This window comes from Cervus elaphus, chromosome 12, assembly GCF_910594005.1.
Source record: "Cervus elaphus chromosome 12, mCerEla1.1, whole genome shotgun sequence".
Lineage (NCBI taxonomy): Eukaryota > Metazoa > Chordata > Mammalia > Artiodactyla > Cervidae > Cervus > Cervus elaphus.
Window position 1 is genome coordinate 51,164,887 of NC_057826.1, and position 23,961 is coordinate 51,188,847.

Here is a 23,961-nt window from a genome sequence, read left to right on the forward strand (position 1 = left end):
GGACATGACTAAGTGACTAACACTTTCACCAGTATTTAAAAAGAGTAATATATCATGAGCAAGCTTGAATTATGGCAGGAACACAAGTTTGGATTAACATTTTAAAATTAATTAATATGATTCATCACATTGGTAGAATAAAAAAGTCATACCATCATATAATCTCAATAAATACAGAGAAAATATCTGATAAATTTCTTTTTTAATCCGTTCATTATTAAAATTCTTAACTAAGCATAGAAAGGAACTTCTTTCTTCAAACAAAAGGCATACACAAACACCCATACAAAACACTACATAAAATGGTGAAATGTTGAAAATCTCCTCTTAAGATCAGACACAGGCAAGGACATCCATTATTTACCTTCTATTTGAATTCCAGGCAAAGGTAGCAAGGAATAAAAAAGTATAATGATTGTAAAGAAGAAGTAAGATGGTCATTATTTGCGGAGAACATAATTGTTTAACTTGAAAATATAAATTATTAGAATGAGCTTAGCCAAGTTACTAAGATACAAGATCAACATACAAAATTAATATGCAAATAAATCCTGTATTATCAGTAACAGCCTATAAATATAAGATAAAATTTCAGAAATATCATTTATAATAATATATCAGCCACCAACAAAAATATTTAACAAAAGATGCACAAGAACTTTACAAAGAAAATCATAAAAATATTAATAGAAATTAAAGATATAAATAGAAGAATATCCAACTAAAGTTTACAGATTGAAGGGTTTGTTATTATAAAGCTGTCAATCTGTTCCACATTGACTGAGTTAATGCACATCCTAACAAAAAGCCCAATCTTCCTGTTGCTGTTGGCTGAAACTGATAAGCTGATCCCAAAGTCTGTAAATGCAAAGAACCAAGAACAGCTAAGAAATTCTTGAAGAAAAACAAGCTGACACGGACCTCTACTCACTCCATACTCTGTAATGACCTATATGGAAAAAGAATCTAAAAAAGAGTGGATACATGTGTCTGTATAATTGATTCACTATGCTGCACACCTGAAGCAACACTGCAAATCCAAGATACTCCAATAAAAGTTAATTTAAAACAAAAGCTGACAAGATTTGCTTCACCAAACAGTAAAAGATTTTATAAAGCTAAAGTAATTAAGACAGTGCTAACTGTCTACCTAGAGTAATTACCCTAACTAGAGTAATTAAAACAGGATAAAGAAACAGGGAGTCCAGCTTAGATTCATGTATATAACTCAAGTAAAATGGGACAGCAGAGAACAGATAGTCTTTTTCAATAAATGGTGCTGAAAACTGGAAAAAAAAAACCTTAATATTCCATGCAAAAATAAATACCATATAAACTATGTATCTGGAAATGTAAAAATAATTTTAGAAAGGTTTCCAGAAGATATTATATTCATGACGCTGCTGTAAGGAAGACTTGCTAAACCAGGCAAAAAAACAACACTAATCATAAAGAAAATGGCTAAATATTGGTTTTTATTGAATCCAAAAGATACCATTAAGAGACTGAAAAGGCAAGAGCAGGAGAAAATTACTTGTAACATTTAAAACCAACAAAGAACTAACACGCAAATAAAAACTTGACGACAGTGAAAGAGGTTTGAATACGCAATTCACAAAAGGTGAACATCCAAATGATTATTAATCACATGAAAAAGTGTCCAACTTCATAAATAACCAAGGAAAAGCAAATTAAAACAATAATGAGATGTTAATAATACATACCCACCAGCGTGACTAAAATTAAACTGATAATGCCAAGTGTGGGCAAGGATGTGGAGAAGATATAACCCTCACATACTGCTGATTTAAGTGTATATTGGTATAATCATTTTAGAAGGCTTTCTGGAATTATCTAACTGAAGATAATGTAGCTTAAGCTACGACCCAGTAATTCCACTCTCAGGTATGTGCCCAATAGCAATACATACACATTGCTCTGACAGACACTTATGTTCACAGCTGCATGAACATAGAAACAACCGAAACAGGCTCCCAAAGTTAAATGCACAAATAAATGGTGGTATGTTCTTAAAAAGGAAAATGTCAAAAAGAAAAATATCATTATATACAACATAAACTTCAAAAACTATGAAGCAAAAGAAGGTACAAATGAAAGAACTTTATGATTCCATCCGTACAGAGCTGGCGAAAACCAAATGATTACGTTAGAAGGTGGGACACTGCTTACTAACGGAGAAGAGGAAGAAGGCTATATTGGGAAGCGGCACAAGATGGGTCTCTGACTCAGCTTCTTGATCTGGGTGTGAGTTATAGAGGTGCAGACTTTGTTACGTAATTCCTTGAGCTGTACATTTTTCACTTTTCTCCTGCATTGGCAGGTGCGTTCTTTACCACCTGGGAGGTTCTTTTCTTTTCACTTTTCTGAATGTATGTTATACTTAAAAATAACATATAGGAAAGAAAAATATCAAAGCAAAGGTATATGTTACAACTGACAATATTTTAGGACAAAAGTAGTGCTATGTAGATCTTTTTGAAAATTATGCATAAATATAGAGAAGTTCTCAGTTTTTTGTTGTTGTTGTTTTAGCCTACTTTTAATCTTTGGTTAAGAAATCCTTTTTTATTGTCATATTTTTATCTAAATTTTAGGTTAATAGCTATTTTTTTCTCAGTACAAAAATATATGAATTATAACTTCATTGTCTTGTGGTATTTATTTTCATTAAGGAGAAGTGTACTTTTAGGGCATTATATTATGAAGGACAGGGAAGTCTGGCATGCTGCAGTCCATGGGGTCACAAAGAGTCAGACATGACTGAGCAATTGAACAACAACAAAAATTACATAATCGTTGTAAGAAAAAGGATTTGTGTATAGAGTCCCTGAGGTAGATTCAACAAAATATTATTATTACTTTTTGACTGCACTGTGCGGCTTGCAGTATCTTTTCCTCAATCAGGGATTGAACACAGGGCCATGGCAGTGAAAGCACTGAGTTGTAACCACTGGACTGCCAGAGAATTCCCTGAACAAAATATTATTATGTCCATTATCTACAGATGAAAAAGCTGAGGACTCACAAGCTTACATGATTTTACCCAAAGTAAAAAGAAAATTGTAAAGTATGAAGTACTCATATACATATCTGACTCACACATTCAGCATGATTTCTACATTCCATTATAATGGAAAAGCACAGGCTGTGGAATCAGAAAACACATGGATATAAATCCCGGATTTCCCACAAATTGTAATCTTGAGCAATGAACTCAATAAGCCTCAGTTTCCTCATCTGTGAAACAAAGACAGACAACACTTATTTTACAGAATAGTGAGGATTAGTAATAATGGGTTAGTAGTCCTTGACCTCCATCACACACTTCATTAATGACAATTAGAAATACTGCTGTATTAACTTTATATATAGAAAAATACACGTATACATGTATATATACACAACACACATATACAGTTTCTAAGGAAAATTTTGGAGTATTTCAAGTGCATTATATTATAATTTGGTTTGAGAGTGGTAGATACATAAGGAAGTGAAAGGAGAGAACAAAACAAAATACACAGCAATACCCTAAGAGCTGTTATACTGGGAGCCTAAGAGGAACAGAAACTAAAAGGACAAGAAGACTGACACAGAATAAAAAACAGAACACCTGAAAAGAAAGACATTACTAATTTCAAGTGTATTGTTCAGTTGCTAAGCCGAGTCCAACGCTTTGTGACCCCATGAACTGCAGCATGCCAGGCTTCCTTGTACTTCACTATCTGCTGGAGTTTGCTCAAACTCATGTCCATTGAATCAGTGATGCCAATCCAACCATATCATCCTCTGTCACCCTCTTCTCTTGTCCTCAATTTTTCCCAGCATCAGTCCTTCCAATGAATATTCAGGGTTGATTTCCTTTAGGATTGACTGGTTTGATCTCCTTGCAGTCCAAGGGACTCTCAAGAGTCTTTTCTGACATCACAGTTCAAAGCATCAATTCTTCAGCGCTCAGCCTTCTTTATGATCCAACTCTCATATATGTACGTGACTACTAGAAAAACAGCAGCTTTGACTTTAAAGACTTTTGTTGACAAAGTGATGTCTCTGCTTTTTAATATGCTGTCTAGGTTTGTCATAGCTTTTCTTCCAAGGAGCAGGCATCTTTCAATTTTGTGGCTGCAGTCACCATCTGCAGTGATTTTGGAGCCCAAGAAAATGAAATCTGTCACTGTTTTCATTTTTTCCCCATCTATTTGCCATGAAGTGTATACTGTAACTCATATCTAGCAAAGCATCATACAGGTAAAAACAATGTTCAATTAGCCTTTATTTACATGTCAAAGGGAAATAATAAATAATTTTGAAGAGAGATTTACTAAATAATATTTTGTACACATCTTTTACCTCTTGACCATCTGTAGATAGGACTCTTCTTTAAAACTAAAACCACTAAGTCTACACAATGCAAGGTAGAACTACAAAATAAAGAGACTAAGTAATGAGTCACATGTGGTACTTTAGAGTCATACCTGATATATAACTTATTTTAATTATATTCAGTCATTCCAGACACCACGAGGACAAACTATTACTTTCTGTTTTTATCTTATTTCCTGAAAGTAACTGCAGCAAAACCTTATTTAGGAGTCCATTCTCCTCAACTCACTGCCTGTTGCAACATTTCTCTTAAATTAAGAGAGTAATAAAATAAAATTGTAAAAAACCTCAAAACTCACAGATGTTTTTAAAATAGTATTTTGAAACATTCACCCCATAAAAAACAAAAAACCCAAACAAAGCAAACACACCATATAAGAATACAGCATAAGTTTCTCACCAAACAGTTGCCAAAGACACTAAATACACCACCTCATTACATCAAAATGAATGGCCTATCAGTAGATAGGATTCACTGATGATAAACAGCACGTAAGGCAATGATTACTTATGACTTTACAGAGTACAGTAGTCCCCCCTTATCCACAAGTGACACAATCTAAGAGCCCCCCAGTAGATGCCTAAAACTGATAGTACCAAACTTTAAATATACTGTTTTTTTCTACACATACATACCTATAATAAAGTTAAATGTATAAAAGTAAGAGTTTAACAATTATAAGATAGACCAATTTTAATAATATACTATAATAAAAGATTTCTGAACGTGGTGTGTCTCTCCCTCCCTCCCTATAAAAATATCTTACAAATTGAATGCCTTTTCCATTTTAACTAATACTTATCTGCTCTGTGACAATAACCTTTGCGGTTTGAGGTTTGTTTTGCAGTCTGACAGCAAAACAAACATATGTTCTTTATCCTTCATAACTTCAAGATAGAAGATTTGTTCTGACCACAGATCTTTGCCACACAGCTTATAAATTTTCTTTCCTAATTAAGAAAAGAAAGCTGAAAACTTTCACCTTTTCACTTAAAGGAAGCAGTCTGCAGTTTCTCCTAAGCATATCTAAATTGCCAGCATCACATACTCTTGCACTTTGGGGCTGTTAAGTAAAAAAAGGGTTACTTGAAGATAAGCACTGATAGCTGGGATACTACAAAGTGACATGGGCTGGAGAGACTAGAAAAGGGGTGATTCACATCCCAGGCACGATACAAAATGGTGTGCTTTTTATTTTTATTTTTGGTGTGCTTTTTAAAACTTACGATTTGCTTATTTCTGGAATCTTTCATTTACTATTTCAGACCATGGTTGACTAGTTGAAGATAACTGAAGCCACAGAGTAAAACTGCAATTAAGGGGTGACTATTGCAGTTTTGATGAAGTAAATCACATAGATATAAATGACGGTAGTTTTATTTGTTAAACTTTACATTAAAAAAAAAACTTAAATATTTAAGTCAAGAATGTCTATTCTTTGTTAGTACTTAAAAAGGATTTCAATAGTTAAGTTTTTGTTTGGTCCCCTCCTAACACAGACGTGGCTGAAAATTGTTTTCAAGTAGTTTACATGAAGACTGTTAGTGGGTTTCATGGCAACAGGTCTTTGGAGGAACACTGAAATTGTGGTTGTTGACTGAAAACTACAACAACAAACTTCTGGCAGTGTGTATGAAGAGGCAGAAAGAGGCTAGAGCACCAACAATCTTTAGCTATTTCCTTTTGGGGTTAAGTAGAGAGAGTGAATCAATGATCTTATTAACACTCTCACCAAACATGAAGACAAATTATTGATTAACCAAAATACAGAAAAGGTTTTCAAGTGAGTGACCTATTTTTGGATCAACCAAGAAAAGCACACTTATAAACACTTAATTACATACCAGAAATTATGCTAAGTACTACAAGAATATAAAGTTTCATCAGACTCTGACTTTAAACCAGTTATTGTCTACTGGGAAGACAGTGAAGTGAAAGTCGCTCAGTCGTGTCTGACTCTTTGCAATCCCATGGACAATACAATCCATGGAATTCTTTAGGCCAGAAAACAGGGGTGGGTAACCCTTCCCTTCTCCAGGGGGTCTTCCCAACCCAGGGATCGAACCCGGGTTTCCCGCATTGCAGGTGGATTCTTTACCAGCTGAGCCACAAGAGAAGCCCAATGGGAAGATAGGACAGACTTTAAAAAAACAACAATTAAGTAGAAAGCAACAAACTGTAAAAGTGGTTAAAAAAAAAGGCAATGCATTGAGATATCAAAGGAAGGAAATCACATGAAGGAAGGGCAGCTTGAGATGGCTGGCATGCAGTGAAATATAAGGGATGAATTGAGAAGTATAGGAGTAAGCATTCCAATGGAATGGAACAATATCAATAATGATTATCAAGTAATCCTTTGTATGAAGTATGTTAACTGTACATTAAACCAGTCAACACAAATTAAGATCCTGCCTAACTATTCCCCTAACAAAAAACAAAGCAAAGTAAATAAACTATTTCATTTTTTTTTTTCCCTTGTTGTGAGATGGGGAGTAGCAACTTGCAAATTCTTTATACGGCAAAGCTGAACATTGACATCCCCATGTAGTTCTTAATCTTTCATTTCCTCCTTAGTTTGAAGTCAACTCAGTCGTGTCCGACTCTTTGCGACCCCATGGACTGCAGCCTACCAGGCTCCTCCGTCCATGGGATTTTCCAGGCAAGATTACTGGAGTGGGCTGCCATTTCCTTCTCCATAAATAAACTATTTCATCAAGATAATATGTGAGATTTAAAAAATAAAGTCACAAAAAAAAAAAAAATAAAGTCACAAATTTAAGAATATTTCAAAAAATATATTTTAAAACCAATTATACATTACTTTTAAAAGAAGCTTGTTAGAAAACACATCTATATTTTTTCATTACACTCCTAAATATTTTAAAAATAAACTGACTATACTGACATTCATATACAACTAATAAGGGAATAAGAGAGAAATCAAAACATATGATAATCACTACTAACACTCTGCTATTTAACTCAGCAGTAGAAATGTTTTAATAGAAAGAAATACTAATACATAGAAAACTGAAAATTAAAAGTACAGAATTTACAGATGAATTAAACTATGTATATTTACAAAGGAATTAAAAAGGAGAACAAAGCCTCTTGTTTAACTTACCAACATAAAATGAGGAGTTGGAATGCAATAAACTTTCAGTCCATAAGCGACAGAGTTCACTTTCAGTCAGAGCTTCAACTCCATAACAAGCTTGATATTCCACTTTTGGTAGTACATAAACTGGAAATTGCTGCAATTCAAGGTTATACTCTTATAAAGCTTTATTAATTTACCATTAACAGTAAATACATTTGCCTATATAACTTTGCCACTTTTCAAAATGTTTTCAGGTAATCTTATTTCATCCTTTCAAATACAGGTGGATGCAGGCAGAAATATGGATAGAACCCTTAGTAGACATGGGCAGTGGTGGATAAAAAAGAGATTATGAACCAAGAGCCTCCCCTGCTGCTGCTGCTGCTAAGTCACTTCAGTCGTGTCCAACTCTGTGTGATCCCATAGACGGCAGCCCACCAGGCTCCCCGCGTCCCTGGGATTCTCCAGGCAAAAACACTGGAGTGGGTTGCCATTTCCTTCTCCAATGTGTGAAAGTGAAGTCACTCAGTCGTGTCTGACTCTTAGCGACCCCATGGACTGCAGCCTACCAGGCTCCTCCATCCATGGGATTTTCCAGGCAAGAGTACTGGAGTGGGGTGCCATTGCCTTCTCCGAGAGCCTCCCCTACCCCCAACCAAAATCAACCTATTCATAACTCTTCATACATACCTTCAATCATACCTCTTCATACATAATATATTTTATTTCTGTCACTGAACATGACTGACAGAATTCTTGGAATAAAGCCTGGGTTACATAATTGCCCAAAGGTTCAAAAACTACAAGCTGGGAAGTCATGACTGTAATACATACTAATAATTCTCAAGAGGGTTAAAAAAAAGTATGATTTTTTTTTGCCCATTTAAACCATTAGTCACATTGTCTTAGGCTTAAATACCCTGAGCAGCTTGTTTTCATTCTACGAATGTATGAGCACTAATACTTACATTAGTACACATGGATGTTGCTCTCTTCATTAATACAAAAGACTTTATTCCAGACACTACGTATTTGACAAATTAGCCATTTAGCATTTATTGGTCAGGACTGTACAGATTAAGCAAAATGACTATACTTATGACTAGTCTAAATGAGATGTAAGGAAATCCATGCCTGTAACATAACATAACGCTAGTCATGTTCACTGTGCTCATATTAACTCACTTCTGTCAAAGAAAATTCTAATCTTAATAGCAGTCTCTTCATTTCTAGCTGCAGAGGGAAAAACACATGATTGAAGGAACTTATATAGCCAGTTAGTACTTGTGAGACGGGGCTTCCCTGGGGCTTCCCAGGTGGCTCAGTGGTAAGAATCTGCCTGCCAACACAGGAGATGCAGGCAATGCAGGTTTGATTCCTGGGTCAGAAGGATTCCCCGGAGGAGGAAATGGCAACCCACTCCAATATTCTTGCTTGAGAAATCCTATGGACAGAAGAGCCTGGTGGGCTACAGTCCATGGGGTTGCAAAGAATCGGACATGACTTAGCAACTGAACAACAACTTCTGAAATTATACTAAGCTGTCTTTCACTTTTATACTTGAAACTACTTCATAAATGATTCAGAATGACCGATTTTTATTAACTGGCAAATTTAGTGGGCCTAACATAATGGTGGTGTTAAGAATAATTCAAATCCAGTAAAATTTCTATGAACAATAACTTTGGCTCATTATTACCTTTGAATATTGTAAAACTAATAATAGTTTTACAATAGCAGTGCTTCTTAAATTTCAATGTGCATGTGAATAACTATTTTAAAATAAATGCAGAATCTGAGGTGAAAACCAAGTCTATACATGTTTAACAAGCTGTTGTTTCTGGGCCCAAAGTTTGAGTACTAAGCTCCCTACAGTGTCACCTTAATTTAAAAAAAAATTATGATTAGGATAATATTATTGCTGTGTGCTAAGTCGCTTCAGTTGCGGCTGACTTTTTGCAGCCCTATAGACTCTAACCTGCCAGGTTCCTGTGTCCGTGGGATTCTCCAGGCAAGAATATTGGAGTGGGCTGCCTTGCTAACATCACTTAATTGTATCATAATTCTTCAGCAATTGGTAATCTGCATTTATGGTTGCTTATAGTTGCAAATAAAACCCAGAGATAAAGAAATGAAGGCTCAAAGGGTTAAGATACGTGCTCAAGGACACATCACCAGTTCCCAGCAGAGTTGGAAAACGAATAATTGAGAAAGAAGATCCTCTTTTGGATCATGAATAGGTAATAGAATTAACTCAAGATTTCTTTTCAAATTAAAAAACATTACTCTTTCTGAAGAAAGTACTCTGGGGAATTTTCTTTGATTATACTGTCATATCTATAAAACTAAGTCTTGAATCTGGTATTAATTTATGTATTCTACTGCCATCTCCAGGAAGCCAAGGGAAGGAAAAGTCTGAATATTTTATCTCAGTACTCCAAAATTAAAGTGAAATTTTAAGTACAAAGTTTCCAAATTATATAAATTAAACTTACTGTTTTCTTTATCCCTTAGTTGTTCACTTCTAAGTAAAAGCTTCTCTTGGTCTTTTGTCTTCCAACCTTTGTAAACCTTTCAAATTTTTCCATACATTCCGAAATATTTCATGGCTAGTATCCTGTCACTAGGATAGTGACATAGCTAGTATCCCAATAGGTACATTTCTGTTGTTCCCTAAGATTCAAGCACCTTCAGGATACTTTTCTCTGGACCAAGAATGCCAATATAAACTTCAAGATAACTGGATCTAAGTTTTTTAATCACTTCAGAATATAACTCATAGGAAATTTGGTTAACTGAGACAGACAATAATATAATATTAAATCATTTAGAGGTATTTGGTCTGGATTTCATAACTACATGCAGAACTCAGTAAGTTATAGCTTCATCTTGTGTTCCAAATGAGCCTCTTTTTCATCACTTGAGAGTGGCCGCTGTTCTAGGTTCCCCTCTGTTGTACAAGATTAAGCAGAATCTTGATGAGAAAAAATAAATGACACTGGAAACTAAAATCTCAGCTACAGTAACAGAGAACTGAAGAACCAAAGGAAAAACAAAGAAGAAACGAGGTTCTTGGATAGAAGCTGAAGAAGTTGAAGAGACTTCTGAGTATTTTAAACTTGATCTAAACCAGTAGGTTTTAAAGGAGGAAATGTTAATGAGGATGTATTCTTACCTAATTGGAGTTTAAACACTACCACTTCAAAATTTCAACTAGTGCCTCAATTTCCCTTCCCTAACACCCTCCTCTCTCCTCATGCCTCAATTTTTTCTCACTTATTCAATATTTATTTATTGAGTTTCTATGGAACAAAACATTTGAGAAATACAGATGACTAGGAGATGATTCCGAAGGGAACATATTCTACTAAGGAATTTAAAATATGTGTACTAAACTATTACATATAATGATAGATAAAATAAGTATTTGCTGAAAATTTTAAAATTATACTAAGGGTCTGACATAATCAGAAACAGAAGGCTCCTATTTAGCTATTCTTTGGGACCTGGTGGTTTTGATATATTTTGACGAGGAGTGAATACTCTCCTATAAGGTTTTATAAATTTCACTGTGGTTAAGTGAATGACAATGTCCTTAACAGCTTATCTCATTGAACAATTAAATCAGGGTCCAAAATATTCCTAGGCTTACTTAAGAGATCCTGCCCATCAATAATTTCTAAGTGTTATAAGCTGGTAGATCAATACATAGTGGTATGGGCTCACAGAAATGATGTTAGCCTCCAAATAATCAGATAGCAGGTAAGAATGAATGAAATAAAATCTTGAAAATACAATCCAAAGCACTGACACTATATGTATTTAAGATGTGCATGCTATAGCCACGAACTTAATCACAGTTAAGTATAGATGAGACAGGAAAAAATTAGGAAATAAAATCTTCTAATACAGAGAATACTTGTATTTATCAAAAAGGAGACTAAAATCAGACCTATAGCATTTTGTCATTCCCTAATGTTCTCTTTTAAAAAACTCTCTACCATATGTTTCATTCAAAACGAGTTGGTTTCTAAAATTTCAAGTCTGAACCAGTGATGAATACCAATTATCAGAACTTTTCTTTTCTTCTTCTTCTTTTTTAAATTCAGTTACACCTTAATATGATAAAAGTAGTAGTCAGGGACTTGATCCACAAGGGTCAATGCTGGAACATCACAGTTTCTTAGCCCCAAACACACTGACATTCTACAGTGGTCACTCATGATTCTTAATGGGTGGCAGGTTAAACAGCAAGAAATAGAGAACATCAGAAAAGGAAGGAGCTGGGACTTCCAATGTAGGGGGTGTGGGTTCAATCCCTGGTTGGGGAACTAACAACCCACATGCCTCATAGGATGGCCAAAAACATTAAAAAAATAATAAAAAGGGAGGGAGGGAGGGAGGGAAAAAAGAAAGGAAGAAAGGAAAGCAGGAGGAAGAAAGGAGGGGGGAAGGTAAGAAGGAAGGAAGGAAGACATAAGGAAAGGAAAAGAAAGGAAGAAAAAGTGAACTATGATAAAATGGACAAAACAGAAAAAATCTTATTAGGAAACAAAGGAGAGACTTATTTCTTACATAATCATTTATAGCATAAAAGCTCCTCTTTACCTAAATTCATTGGTTACACACACAAAAATCAAACTAACCTCAAAGAGAACTTAAAATATCAAATATAACAAACTGCAAAAAGAACCAATTACTCAAACTGTAGCAAAAACTTTAACTAAGGAAAATATATCAAAGCCCCAAAGAAACAATAGAGGAAAAAGAAAAGAAGACATTTAATCTTCTATCAAGCCTGGGAAGACATCTTCAAATGTGCATGAAAGCCCACCTTTCAAAATGCAAACTTCTAAAATAACTCAAAAAGATTCTCAAAGAAAGAAAGGAAGGGGCCAATAAAGGAAAATCCAAATTCACAGAGAAAGCTGGAACATATGTGCCAGTCTAGGTCAAGTCTATAATGGTGCCGTTTTCCACAAAGTTTATATATAGTCCACGCAAGAATGTTATCAGCACTCATGATTATTACATTCAACTAAACTTTATTAAAAGTGTTTTCAGTATTTTACTAAAAAATCTCAACCTGAAAAAACTACTGTAAGAATGATCCATAACTTAAAATCAAACTTCATTACAACGGCATGTTCAATATTTGCTGCCCACCTACTTATGCTATGATATCTTAACTCCCCAAGTAACAACTTACTCTTCTGATTTTCTTCCGTTTCTTAGAACGTGGTCTGGTCTCTATCCTCTGGACGCTGCATCGCACAAGTAACAACAGGTCTTGCAGGCTAAACAGCTTATAAACAAAATTTCCTTCCTGAGGAGCTACATATTCTGATGTATCTTCAACATAGTCCTGAAGTTCATATGGCAATCCTTTAAAAATAATTATATTCATCATTTTTATTTTAAACTACATTAGCCCTTTATCCATCATAATCCAAGATAAAACTATTGAACTACCAGCTTTCTATTTCCTCTGACCATTACAGTATTAGCATTTCTGTTTACTTTAATTGCAACTCCAGCAAGAGCTGAAATCAAAGCTTTAAGGTTCTCTTCCTTTTACCCTACTACCCTCACTGACAAATATATCAGTGAGACAACATACAAAGTAAAAAAGAAGAAAAGTTTTAAAAAGTAGTGTTCTTCATAATAGAGACAGACCTGAGGTGCAGCCTAATATCTATTTTACAAAATGAAAAAGTACAAAACTGCAGTCTAACAACAAGAATAAGTAAATTTATATTAATACATATTTATCATGATTTTTGACACACTTCCCCTTCATCATTTCAGCAAACCGTATTATCTATAGCTTATTGGCCATTGTAAATGTTGAATAAACATAGGTTACAAAAATCCATACAACTGTCAGTGCATTTTTGGAGTGAAGGGTTTTACAGTCAATGATAGTTCATTTTCCAATTAAAATGAACCATCAGTGACTATGTAAAGATCATAGACATTATTACAAAGAGAAAAGAGGGGAATGAGGGGGAAATAACCTAAGGACAAGGAACAGGCAAAGCAGTTAATATAAAATTCTTTGTAAATATTTACTTACGTCCTTTTGGCTTCTGAAAGGCAGAAGGCCAGATAGACTTCGACCAGCTAGAGGCATCTGACGGAGCAGAGGGTTGCTCAGAAAGAGGAGGCTGTTTAGAATTTTCTGAATTCATTAAGGGCAATTCAGGTATTTTTCTGGAAATTGGTTTTAAGAGTTCATCCTGCATTTTTAAAATTTCCCCAACTGGATCAAATTTTTTATATACTCGTTTGATAGGTTTTTTTAAAACACATGACTCTTCAGGACTACAAGTACTATTGGTCTGGTTTCCTGCAGAAGTCTGTCCTGAGGAAGAATTTAGACTAGCTGGTTTAGAACTTAAATTAGAACCCACTTCAGCTGTCTTTCCATTACTATTATTTTGACACTCCATATCAATGATTAAACAGTCTTCATCTGTATCACTACTGTCAAGAACTACATCTTCAGCATTAGCTGCTTCTGATGTAACAGTCTTTTCCTTTGAATTATTGTCTGTGTTCTCTAGAACATTTACTCTTTCATCAACACTCTCCATTTCAGTGGCCATATCATTTTTATTAGAGGTTTCAATTTCCATAGAACTTTCTAATTGTAAGGGATCAGATGTTTTCAAGTCACTATCTTGCACCAAAGACTTGTCAGAATTTGTTACCTTCTCACCACATGGTATAACTCTCTGATCATCTTTATTTTTGGACTCTTCAGGGCCACTGTCTATCATACCAGTCACCAGCTGTTTCTCCTTCTGCAACTGTTCCATCAGAATCTGAGATAAACTTCTAGAATGAGCAGAAATGTCTGGTGAAGTTGGTGCCTCAGATGTGTCTGCTATGCTGGGGGCTGTGAGCGTATCTGTCATGGTGGGTACTGTGGAGGTACTTGCTGGACTTGGTGACTTTGATGGTTTGGTGGTGGTTGCTCCAAAAGTTTCAAGTTCTGTGACATCATCATCAAACTCCAGATCCAAATTTTCTCGGGTCTCAATTTTTCGGCACTCGTTAACTTCATAAGATATCTTAAGAAAATATATTGGCAAACTATTAGCAACAATTCTAGGCCACCCCTCACCTATCAGTGACCCATCACAAACATAGTTCATACTCTTTAAAAGGAGAAAGAAAAGTCAAATGGCTTTGAAAGGTTCTTGCTTTGACAAAGTATTAGCAACGATTACCCTCATCTTCCCAATGAAATGTTGACGAAACACAGAAAAATTTTCCAAGTTGCTATACGATAGGAAACGGGAAATACTTGTGAACTACTACATCTCAAGAGGTATTCCCACTAATCAAAAACAGGTAGCACCTCAAAGAAGAAATGTGAGGCCAAACAGGAAGGCAGTGGATTTCCCTTCACACCCATTTTATATGCTCTTGCAGGGACTTAGGTGACTAGGAGAAAAGCCTCTTGCCACTCTAAGGAAACGAATGCAACTGTGGAAGAGTCACCAGCCTCTAACATCAATCAGTACCTTTCTTCACACATTCACTCAGGGAAAAGAGCTCTCAAAAGTATGAGGAAAAATGGATAGGAAATGGTTTTACTGTATCTTGGGACATGAAGCCATTGAAGGTTATAGTTTTTAACGTATTGTTTTAGTCATGGAAGAACTCCAGACAGTTTTAATTTATTCAGGAATAAACTGTCTTGTCAAGTAGCAAAATCTCTCCTCAGTCTGGCAGAGTATTTTAGATAAACACCATGAAATTGTCTTATAGCTTAGGATTTAAGAGAAAAATATTCTGACAGCCTCAGGCAGTAAAAAAGATCTGTGTAAATTACCTCTCTGAAACTCAATTTCCTCATCAGTAAAATAATGATAAAAGGGTCATCATCTTAGGTTTGTTCTAAGCATTAAAAGTGCAATTATATATAGAAAATTTCTTGGTATAGTCAATCATAGCAGTTTGTCACTAAATAATACCACTTTTAGTAAAAAAAATAAAATAAAGCTATACACTGTTTACGTGAGGCATTCTTACACAAAAAGATTCAAGGAGAAACAATGGGACATGACATCAAGAAAGAAAGAAAGAAGGACTAACAATATTAAGTGTTAGAGAAAAGTCAATGCAAAAAGCATTGGATAGAAAAAGGAATCCTATGTTGAAAAAAAGATGAAGTCCAGGAAATTCCCGGACAGTCCAGGGGTTAGGACTCTGTACTATCACTGCCAAGGGCATGGGTTCAATCACTGGTCAGAGAACTAACATTCCACAAGCCACATGGCTCGACTGAATTAAAAAAAAAAAAACCTAAAAGAAAAAGGATGAAATCCATGATGAATAGATAATGATTTGTGACATGCCAAATAAAATTGTCAAAACTGAAAAATAAAAGAAAAATTTGAAAGAAACAACTGTACTTGGTCAATGATACACTGTTTCAAAGTAAGTAAAGAAAGGGATGTAGAAAGTATGAATATTTAATAACTGAATCAGGTACATGAATGACTGAAAACAGACACATAGACTACAAAGATATACCTTTCCCTGCCCAAGGATCGAAGCGGTATTTCCAAAGACGGACTACAAATTAATACACAAAGAAAATATCAATAGAGTACAAAGCAGAATCTACTAAGGTCTGACTGTTTAGAAGGAAATAAAATTAGAAATCATTAAGGAAAAAGTCAACAAACAATAATAAATGCAAGCACTTGGAAATTTAAAACTGCCCAAATTGTTAGGTAAAAGAAGAAATTAGAGTGATAATTACTGATTATTTAAAAAGTAACAAAAATGAGAACAGTGAATATTAAAAATCAGAAGTATCATTCATAGCCTTTTCAAGAAATAGGTAAAGAATAATATATTCAAAATAATAAAATTTCATAAATATAAAACCAAAATTAATGAACTGAAAAACAATGTTCTCACCCCTGACAGAACAAATTTGGGTAAAATTAAAAATGGTATTTACCTGTAAATATGTGCTTATAAAAGGATTCTTCTGTTAAACATATTAATTATATCAATAAAATTAACACTTCCTTAATGTCATGAAATACCTAATCGGTGTTAAAATTTTCTAGTCTGATAGATACATTTCTTTTTACAACTGTTTATTGGAATAAGGATTCCACCAAGATCCTGACTCTGCATTTGGTTGATTTCTCTCAATTTTCTTTGTCAAAAACCTCTCCCTTACTCTCTTCCAATTCCCATATCCACCAGATATTTGTAGAAGAAACTAGATCAGTTATCCTGTGGAATTTTCCATATTCTGGATTTTGCATCCCTATGATATCATTTAACACATGCTTCCCCTACATTTCCTATTAAATGATCTAGTAGCTTGATCAGATTCAGGCACATTTAAAAAAAATCTTCGAATGTTGTATGTGGTAATGTATACCTCCCACTTCAATCAGGAGGCTAATGATGTTTTTTATCTTTCTTCTTGTGATACTACAATTGCTCCATTGCTTCATCAAGTGTCAACAACCTATTCTATCAAAATTCTTTCCTGATCTTTTAATGATTTTAGCAGTCACTGATGATGATCACTGCCTAGATTTACTATTTCATTAGGAGTTGCAAGGTCTTCTCTGGTGGCTCAGAAGGTAAAGAATATGCCTGCAATCCAGGAGACCCGTGTTCAATTCCTGGGTCAGGAAGATCCCCTGGAGAAGGGAATGACGACCCACTCCAGTATTCTTCCCTAGAGAAAGTATTCTTCCAGGGACAGAGGAATGCTTGTGGGCTACAGCCCATGGGACTGCAGAGTCGAATTCGACTGAGTGACTAACATTTTCACATTCACTTAGAAGCTGCAAAATGGTGACAGTAAAATTCTAGCATTACCATGAAATAGTTTGTACTGGAAAAGACAGATATTTGAAATTTTAAAAGTTTTCAGAATAATGACTTGATACACTAGCATCCTCTGAAGGTGACTAACAGTCTTTTAAAAAGATATTATTTTTAATTCACGGATTTTAACATATTTCATATGTTTCCATGTACCACAGAGTTGTTTTTTGTGACAGTCAAGCTAACACATCTCTGGCCAACAGGAAAACCTTCCAGCATCTTTTTTACACAATTCCAGTATTATTGTAAGATTTTTGCTTCTTTGATTGGCATTTGTACCTCCTATGCTACAATTCTTGGTATCTAATACAAAAATAAGTACTTATGCGTTTTATCATACTAATATGTTCAAAATAAGAACAGCAATATCATTATTAACAATATGATTATTAAATGAAATTAAAGATTTTTTGGCAATTCTTTCTGAACATGATATAAATTTTTAGTCACTAAATTATCTGAGTGACCATTTTCACTTAATATATATTAGATATCATATTATAGTTGCATACCTAAAGCTTTCTGATTCTTTTTATAGGCATACCTTGGAGATATTGTATATTTCAGTTCTAAACCACCCCAATAAAGCAAATATCACAAAAAAAGTGACTCACACAAATTTTCTTTGTTTCCCAGCGCATATAAAGATATATTTACATTATAGTCTATTAAGTGTGCAATGACATTATGTCTTTAAAAGTATACACATCTTAATCATGAAATACTTCACTGCTAAAAAGTGCTATCATCTGCGCCTTCAGCAAGCTGTAATAGTAACATAAAAAATCACAGATCACCATAACAAATATAACCATTTTGAAATACTCGAGAATTACCAAAACATGTCACAGTGACATGAAGTGAGAAAATGCTGTTGGAAAATGGCGATGAGTGACCTGCCTGATGTAGGGTTACCAGAAACCTACAACTTGTAAAAACCCAAAACAGCACAGTAAGCAATGTGTGCCTGTAATAGCTGCATAGTAGGCCACTGAAGATGTACAGTTTATTTAATAAATACCCCATTAAGGGACATGAGGACTGTTTCCAATAAATACCTTAGAGCTGCAGCGAATATCCTGCACAAATATTTCATTCTTTTCTTAGTGTATCTTTGAGCTACATTGCTAGAAGCGAGAATTCTAGGGCAAAGGATGAACATATTAGCTTTCCTCTGTTCTGTTGGTACATCTTTCTTTCTATTTTTGACTGTAGAAATGTTACAGCAATCATCTTTTTTTTCCTCTAATAACTTTGTAAGAACTTCCATCAACAATCCTTTTGTTTCTCATGTTTAATTGAGATGGGTTTATCTGCTCAGATTGTTACCTGTAGAACAATTCTGTGTGGGACTGTCCCAGGACAGCATTCAGAGACTCATGGCTCTAAGGCCACGTCTCAGCGTCACCACTAGATGTGTATGCACGCATGAAGGTTGGTTTGTGTTCGTGTGCATATAAAATCTTTAGTACATTCTAATATCTGCTGCCTCTATTCCCTTCTACTACAACTGTCTGAAAACTTATTTTTCCTTTACCTTTAATGTCCTTGTTCTGCTCAATACAGACTTTACCACTAATGATTTTTCCTGAGTGAAGTCTTCTGTCTTGGAAGGAACTTTGGTTGGTTAGTTTCTCGAGTTCTTAGGACCCAGGTCATCTCAGAACTATGTTGAGGTCCTAAGTGTCCCTGCACTCACCTACAAATTAGAGTCCATCCACATTATCTTCACTTTTTTTATTCTTACATCTTTCACCATCCTCTTTCCATCTGGGATTCTTTTTCCTTGTGCTTAAAGAATATCCAGGCTTCCTTGGTGGCTCAGTGGTAAAGAATCTGCCTGCCAATGCAACAGACGTGGGTTCGATCCCTGGGTTGGGAAGATCCCTCAGAGAAGGAAATGGCAACCCACTGTAGTATTCTTGCTTGGGAAATCACATGGACAGAGGAGCCTTGAGGGCTACAGTCCAGAGGGTTGCAAAGAGTTGGACATGACTTAGCAACTAACCACCACAACGAAGAACATCCATTAGAGAGGGTCTGCAAGTAGCAAAAGCAGTTTTTATTAATGCCTGAAAATATTTTTAATTTTTTATTATTTAAGGATATTTCACTGGCTGTTTTCTCCCACCACAATATACTGTCCCAACAAGTCTCCTGGCTTCCATCGTTGCTGTTTAGAAGTTATTTGCCAGTCTAACGCTCAGTCCTTTACAGGCAATGCGCCTTTTGGTTCTTTGGTGGCTTTTAAGAGGAGTTTTTGTCTTCAAGTATGGTTTTGTCCCCTTATCCCTTTAAACCTTCCTTCTGGGTGAAAGTATACAAATGCTGGACATTCTCACTATATTCTCTGTACCTTGTGCCCTATTCTCCATATTTTCTTTTTTTCATATTTTCTTTTTGTTGTTTGTTTCATTACAAATAGTTATTTCAGACCCAACTTCAGTTTATTAATTCTCTTATCAGTTTTATCTAATGTGCTAATAACCATCTTTACAGAATTCTTAACTGTACTTGATATATTTTTCATTAAAATTTTTTTAACTTAGTTCTTTTTCAAATCATTGTTTGTGATGGTTCTTGCTCAGAGTATCCAGTCTCCTTCAGTGTCTAGTTATCTTTAAATGCTTTCTGGATGCTATATTTGAAAGTTATTTGTAGAAATAATATGAAGCTCAAAATGTTATTCTGTTCCTCTAAGAATTATTTCCACTCGCTTTTGCTAGGTATCTAGAGATACCAGCAATCCAAAAGCATCTGAATCCAAGTTCAAGGCCTGAAAACCCAGGATACAATCTATGAGAAAGCAGATTTATTTCTGGTTCATCCTTACTCCTGGGGTACAGCCCTGCAGAGTCCAAGCTCATGGTGGAAAAGTGACTGGTCCTGTGATGCTGCCAAAAAGCAGATTTTCTGTTGCCTCTTCAGAACTGGCAAATATCATTAGGGCAAAAATTACCCTACGTGACAGGCTTACCAACCTGGATTCCAGTTTTCTTTACTATCTCAGTCCTATAAGTTTCCCTTATTTTGTTAGGTCTTTGATGATTCTAAGAAATAAATTTATATAATATGTACAGTGTTTTTCAGTTGACATCAGTAATGGATGGTCCAAATTATCTGGCCTGCCATTACTGAAAGAAGTTACTCCGTCATTTTTTATCCCTCTTAACCTACTTCATTTTTTTCATAGTACTTGTTATTTACTGACATTCATCTCACACCAATGTAAGCTTTAAGTAGATTTTAAAATGTAAAACAAAACAGAAAACAACCTATAAAAACTTAAGAAAAGTTGGAAGTGCTTTATGACATACACATCACAAAAACATTGAAAGGCAAATAGTAAACCAAAAAATATAGGCCAACATGAAAAACAAAAGGTCAATATTCTTAAAATAGTATGAATTCTTATGTGTAAATAAGAACAACATTTTCCTATTTTATTTTCTAATCTGGTTTGCACTCTCATTTTATTCAAGTCCTTTTTCATATTTCCTCTCCTTGGAAAAGCATCCCTGATCATGAATCCTATTCTCATCTCTCTTCCCTAACCTGCTCCATTTTTCTGAATAGCATTTATTAATATTTGTTTTTGATACTGTTTCAATTATGTGTCCTGACACTGATGTAAATTCTGAGAAAAAAGAGACTTCATTTTTATTTGCTGTTGTATCCTTAGTGCATGCAATAGTATCTGCTCAATAAATATTTGTGGGATAGATAAATAAAAGTTTTGTAAAATAGAATGTCTTACTCTAATAATCACGGGAAAATATTTTACAATACACAAAATAATAAAGGTTAGTATTTATAAAACGCGAAGCACTGTTCTAAATGCTTTAGATGCATTAACTCATTTAATCTCAAATAATTCTACGAGTTAGGTTATCATTATGTGTGCCTACATGCTCAGTTGTGTCTGATTCTTTTTTGACACCATAGACTGTAGCCCGCCAGGCTCTTCTGTTCATGGGATTATCCTGGGAAGAATACTGGAGTGGGATGCCATTTTCTCCTCCAGAGGATCTTTCCTGCTCAGGGATGGAACCTGTGTCTCCTGCAGCGGCAGGCAGATTCTTTATCACTGAGTCACTTGGGAAGCCCAGGTTATCATGATATCCATGTTACAGACAGCAAACTAGACACAGATAGATTATGTAGTTTGCCTAGGGTCACACAGATAATAAGTATATACTAATAAGGATTAACAATTCGGCTAAATACTTTCTGCATCAATCAAACTCATCTGATCCTTTTCATACCTAAAAACTATTGAATACTAATGAAACCAATTAAATAAAACCATTACCACAATGACCGCCATTACTGAGCTCTTAGTATATAATAAATACTACTAAAGACTGTGCTCAACATTTTATGTATAAGTATCAAATTTAATCCTGACAGTAATTTTATGAAGCAGGTATTATCATCTTTCTTCCATAATAGAAGAAAACTGAGGCTGAAGGAGGTTAAATTAGCTGTCTAAAGTCTAGATCCACCAGGGGTTCAATTTTAAGTTTTAATCTAATTACCAGATTTAGAGACTTGTAGTAAAACATTACACTTTAAAAGGATAAACAAGTACATTCTCTTAAGGCAAAAAAAAAGAAAGTGTTACATACATCCATTTCAGATATATATTCTTCTGGCTTGTCCATAAATACTGCAGACACTGGAACAGATGTATTTTTGGACATCATGAATTTTAAGGGAACTTCATGGAAGATTTGATTTCTCTCTCTCATTGTCATTTTCTTTTGGGGAAGTGGTGAATTAATATAAATTACTTTAACTGGTTTTGAACCTTAAAACAGAAAAAGAATGGGAGTGATTAGTTTGTAGTAGTCATATAAAAATAAAACAATATAGGATGTACAACAGAAGAATTACTAAACAAAGAGACACAGGATAGGAAAGTGGAAGCACACGTCCCATACACGTGCCTTGAACATGAAGAAATTGAAAGACTCTTAGAGATCTAAGGGCAAGAGATTCTTACTGGCAAAAAAATATGTTCTGTTTCTAACAAGTTTTTAGAGGGTTTTCTGTTGTTCATTATTAATATTATGCTTTTACTGTCATTATTACTCAGTTACTCTTGAGTTATACTTGTGATAAAATGGTTACCAGAGAATATATCATATTTAACACTAATCTGTAGTTTTATTTTTAGACATAGTTCTTCATTTACTAGAATTGTGCTATTATATATAAGAATATTAATTCTAGAAGATACAAAAATCTATTAAATATGAACAAAAACAGAAGGGAAATAATATTTTATACAGAATTCATGTTCAAATACTAATTTTACCGTCAAGAGAGAAATTATCTTAACGTTTTTAAGTATAGACTTACTTTAAATCTGAATTCCAATAATTGGTAAGTAAACAAGCCCTGGAAACTAATCCATTTGAGGCTGTCTAATAAAATATTGCATTCATTTCAGTGAAAGAACAACCTTTCCCATTTCATATGTTTCTGGCCACCCTAAATTATAATTTTTTTTCTACTTCTCACAAACCTAGCATGCATACAGGTCCTGTAGATCTAATAACTCACTTATGAGAGTCAATTCTAGAGCAGCACTATATATTAAAAAGTTCTCCTGAACATAATTGTCAAGTATACATCCTCCTTAAATCAAAACTTAAGCTTTTTGTATTTGACAAATGACCACCTGTATTTAGAGAGCTGAAAGAGAACTGTTTGGACTCTTTTGAGAGCGTTACTTGACATGGCAAATCACACACCTGCAACAGGTATTACTTGAATACACACTGGAATTTCCCACTGTTCCTTGTAGCTTGGTCCATGATTATTTAATAAGGTAAATAATGATTGACTAGTTAAAGCTATCTGAGGGTGGTATCTTGCAACAAGCTTCTCTGCATTTGGGTCTTTACTAATGTCCTGAAAAACAACATAAAACTTGTTACTTGATTATACTTATTGGAAACTTTGACTAAGTCATGAGAAAGGAGAAATTAAGAAAGGGTACTTTAGAACAATCAGTTTACATGAACTTTATGAGGTAAAGAAGATTACCTCATAAAGTTTTAAGGAAGATCCAAAACCATCTTACTACTTACATAATGCATAGCTGCAGCTATTTGTTCTGGTGTTTCAACGGCTGGTATGGTATCTTTCGACAGCTGCAACTTTGCAGGCATTGAAGGAAATACTGTTTTCACATATTTTACACTTCCCTAAATAAGAAAAAAATGAATGTTTTATAGAGAAATCTTGACGTATTTTTTCCTGAGGTATCTTTTCATTAAACTTAAAATTCTTCATTCTACTAAATGTAAATTATCAAATTTAGAGCCTTCTTAAGACAAGATTTTCATGTTTTTACTTAACAATCACCATATATGTGTTTTTAAAAAAAGGATCCAAGATAAGGATGCCATGGAATTTTCTCTGTCACTTTAAATTCTAACCTCTTATTTTATTCAGTACAAGTCATAACCGGGTGTAAGAGAAGATATCTTCGCCACACACATACTTCCAATATAATTGTGAGTAAAATCCTTTAAAGGGGCTTTTTGCTTGTATTCAGGAACATTAAAAA

The 23,961-nt window shown here is 34.5% G+C and overlaps 1 protein-coding gene across 2 annotated transcripts in view; it reads right to left on the minus strand.

The window, feature by feature from the left end:
* The window catches only part of ICE2 (interactor of little elongation complex ELL subunit 2), a 60,984-nt gene that overhangs the window by 16,675 nt on the left and 20,348 nt on the right, over positions 1-23,961 (minus strand). For both annotated transcript variants that reach the window (XM_043920413.1, XM_043920412.1), the window contains exons 7-12: positions 23,480-23,596; positions 23,141-23,300; positions 22,010-22,191; positions 13,582-14,581; positions 12,715-12,890; positions 7,530-7,659 (exon numbers count right to left, since the gene is read on the minus strand). In XM_043920413.1, coding sequence (XP_043776348.1) covers positions 7,530-7,659; positions 12,715-12,890; positions 13,582-14,581; positions 22,010-22,191; positions 23,141-23,300; positions 23,480-23,596 — 1,765 coding nt within the window. The remainder of the gene's footprint in view (positions 1-7,529; positions 7,660-12,714; positions 12,891-13,581; positions 14,582-22,009; positions 22,192-23,140; positions 23,301-23,479; positions 23,597-23,961) is intronic.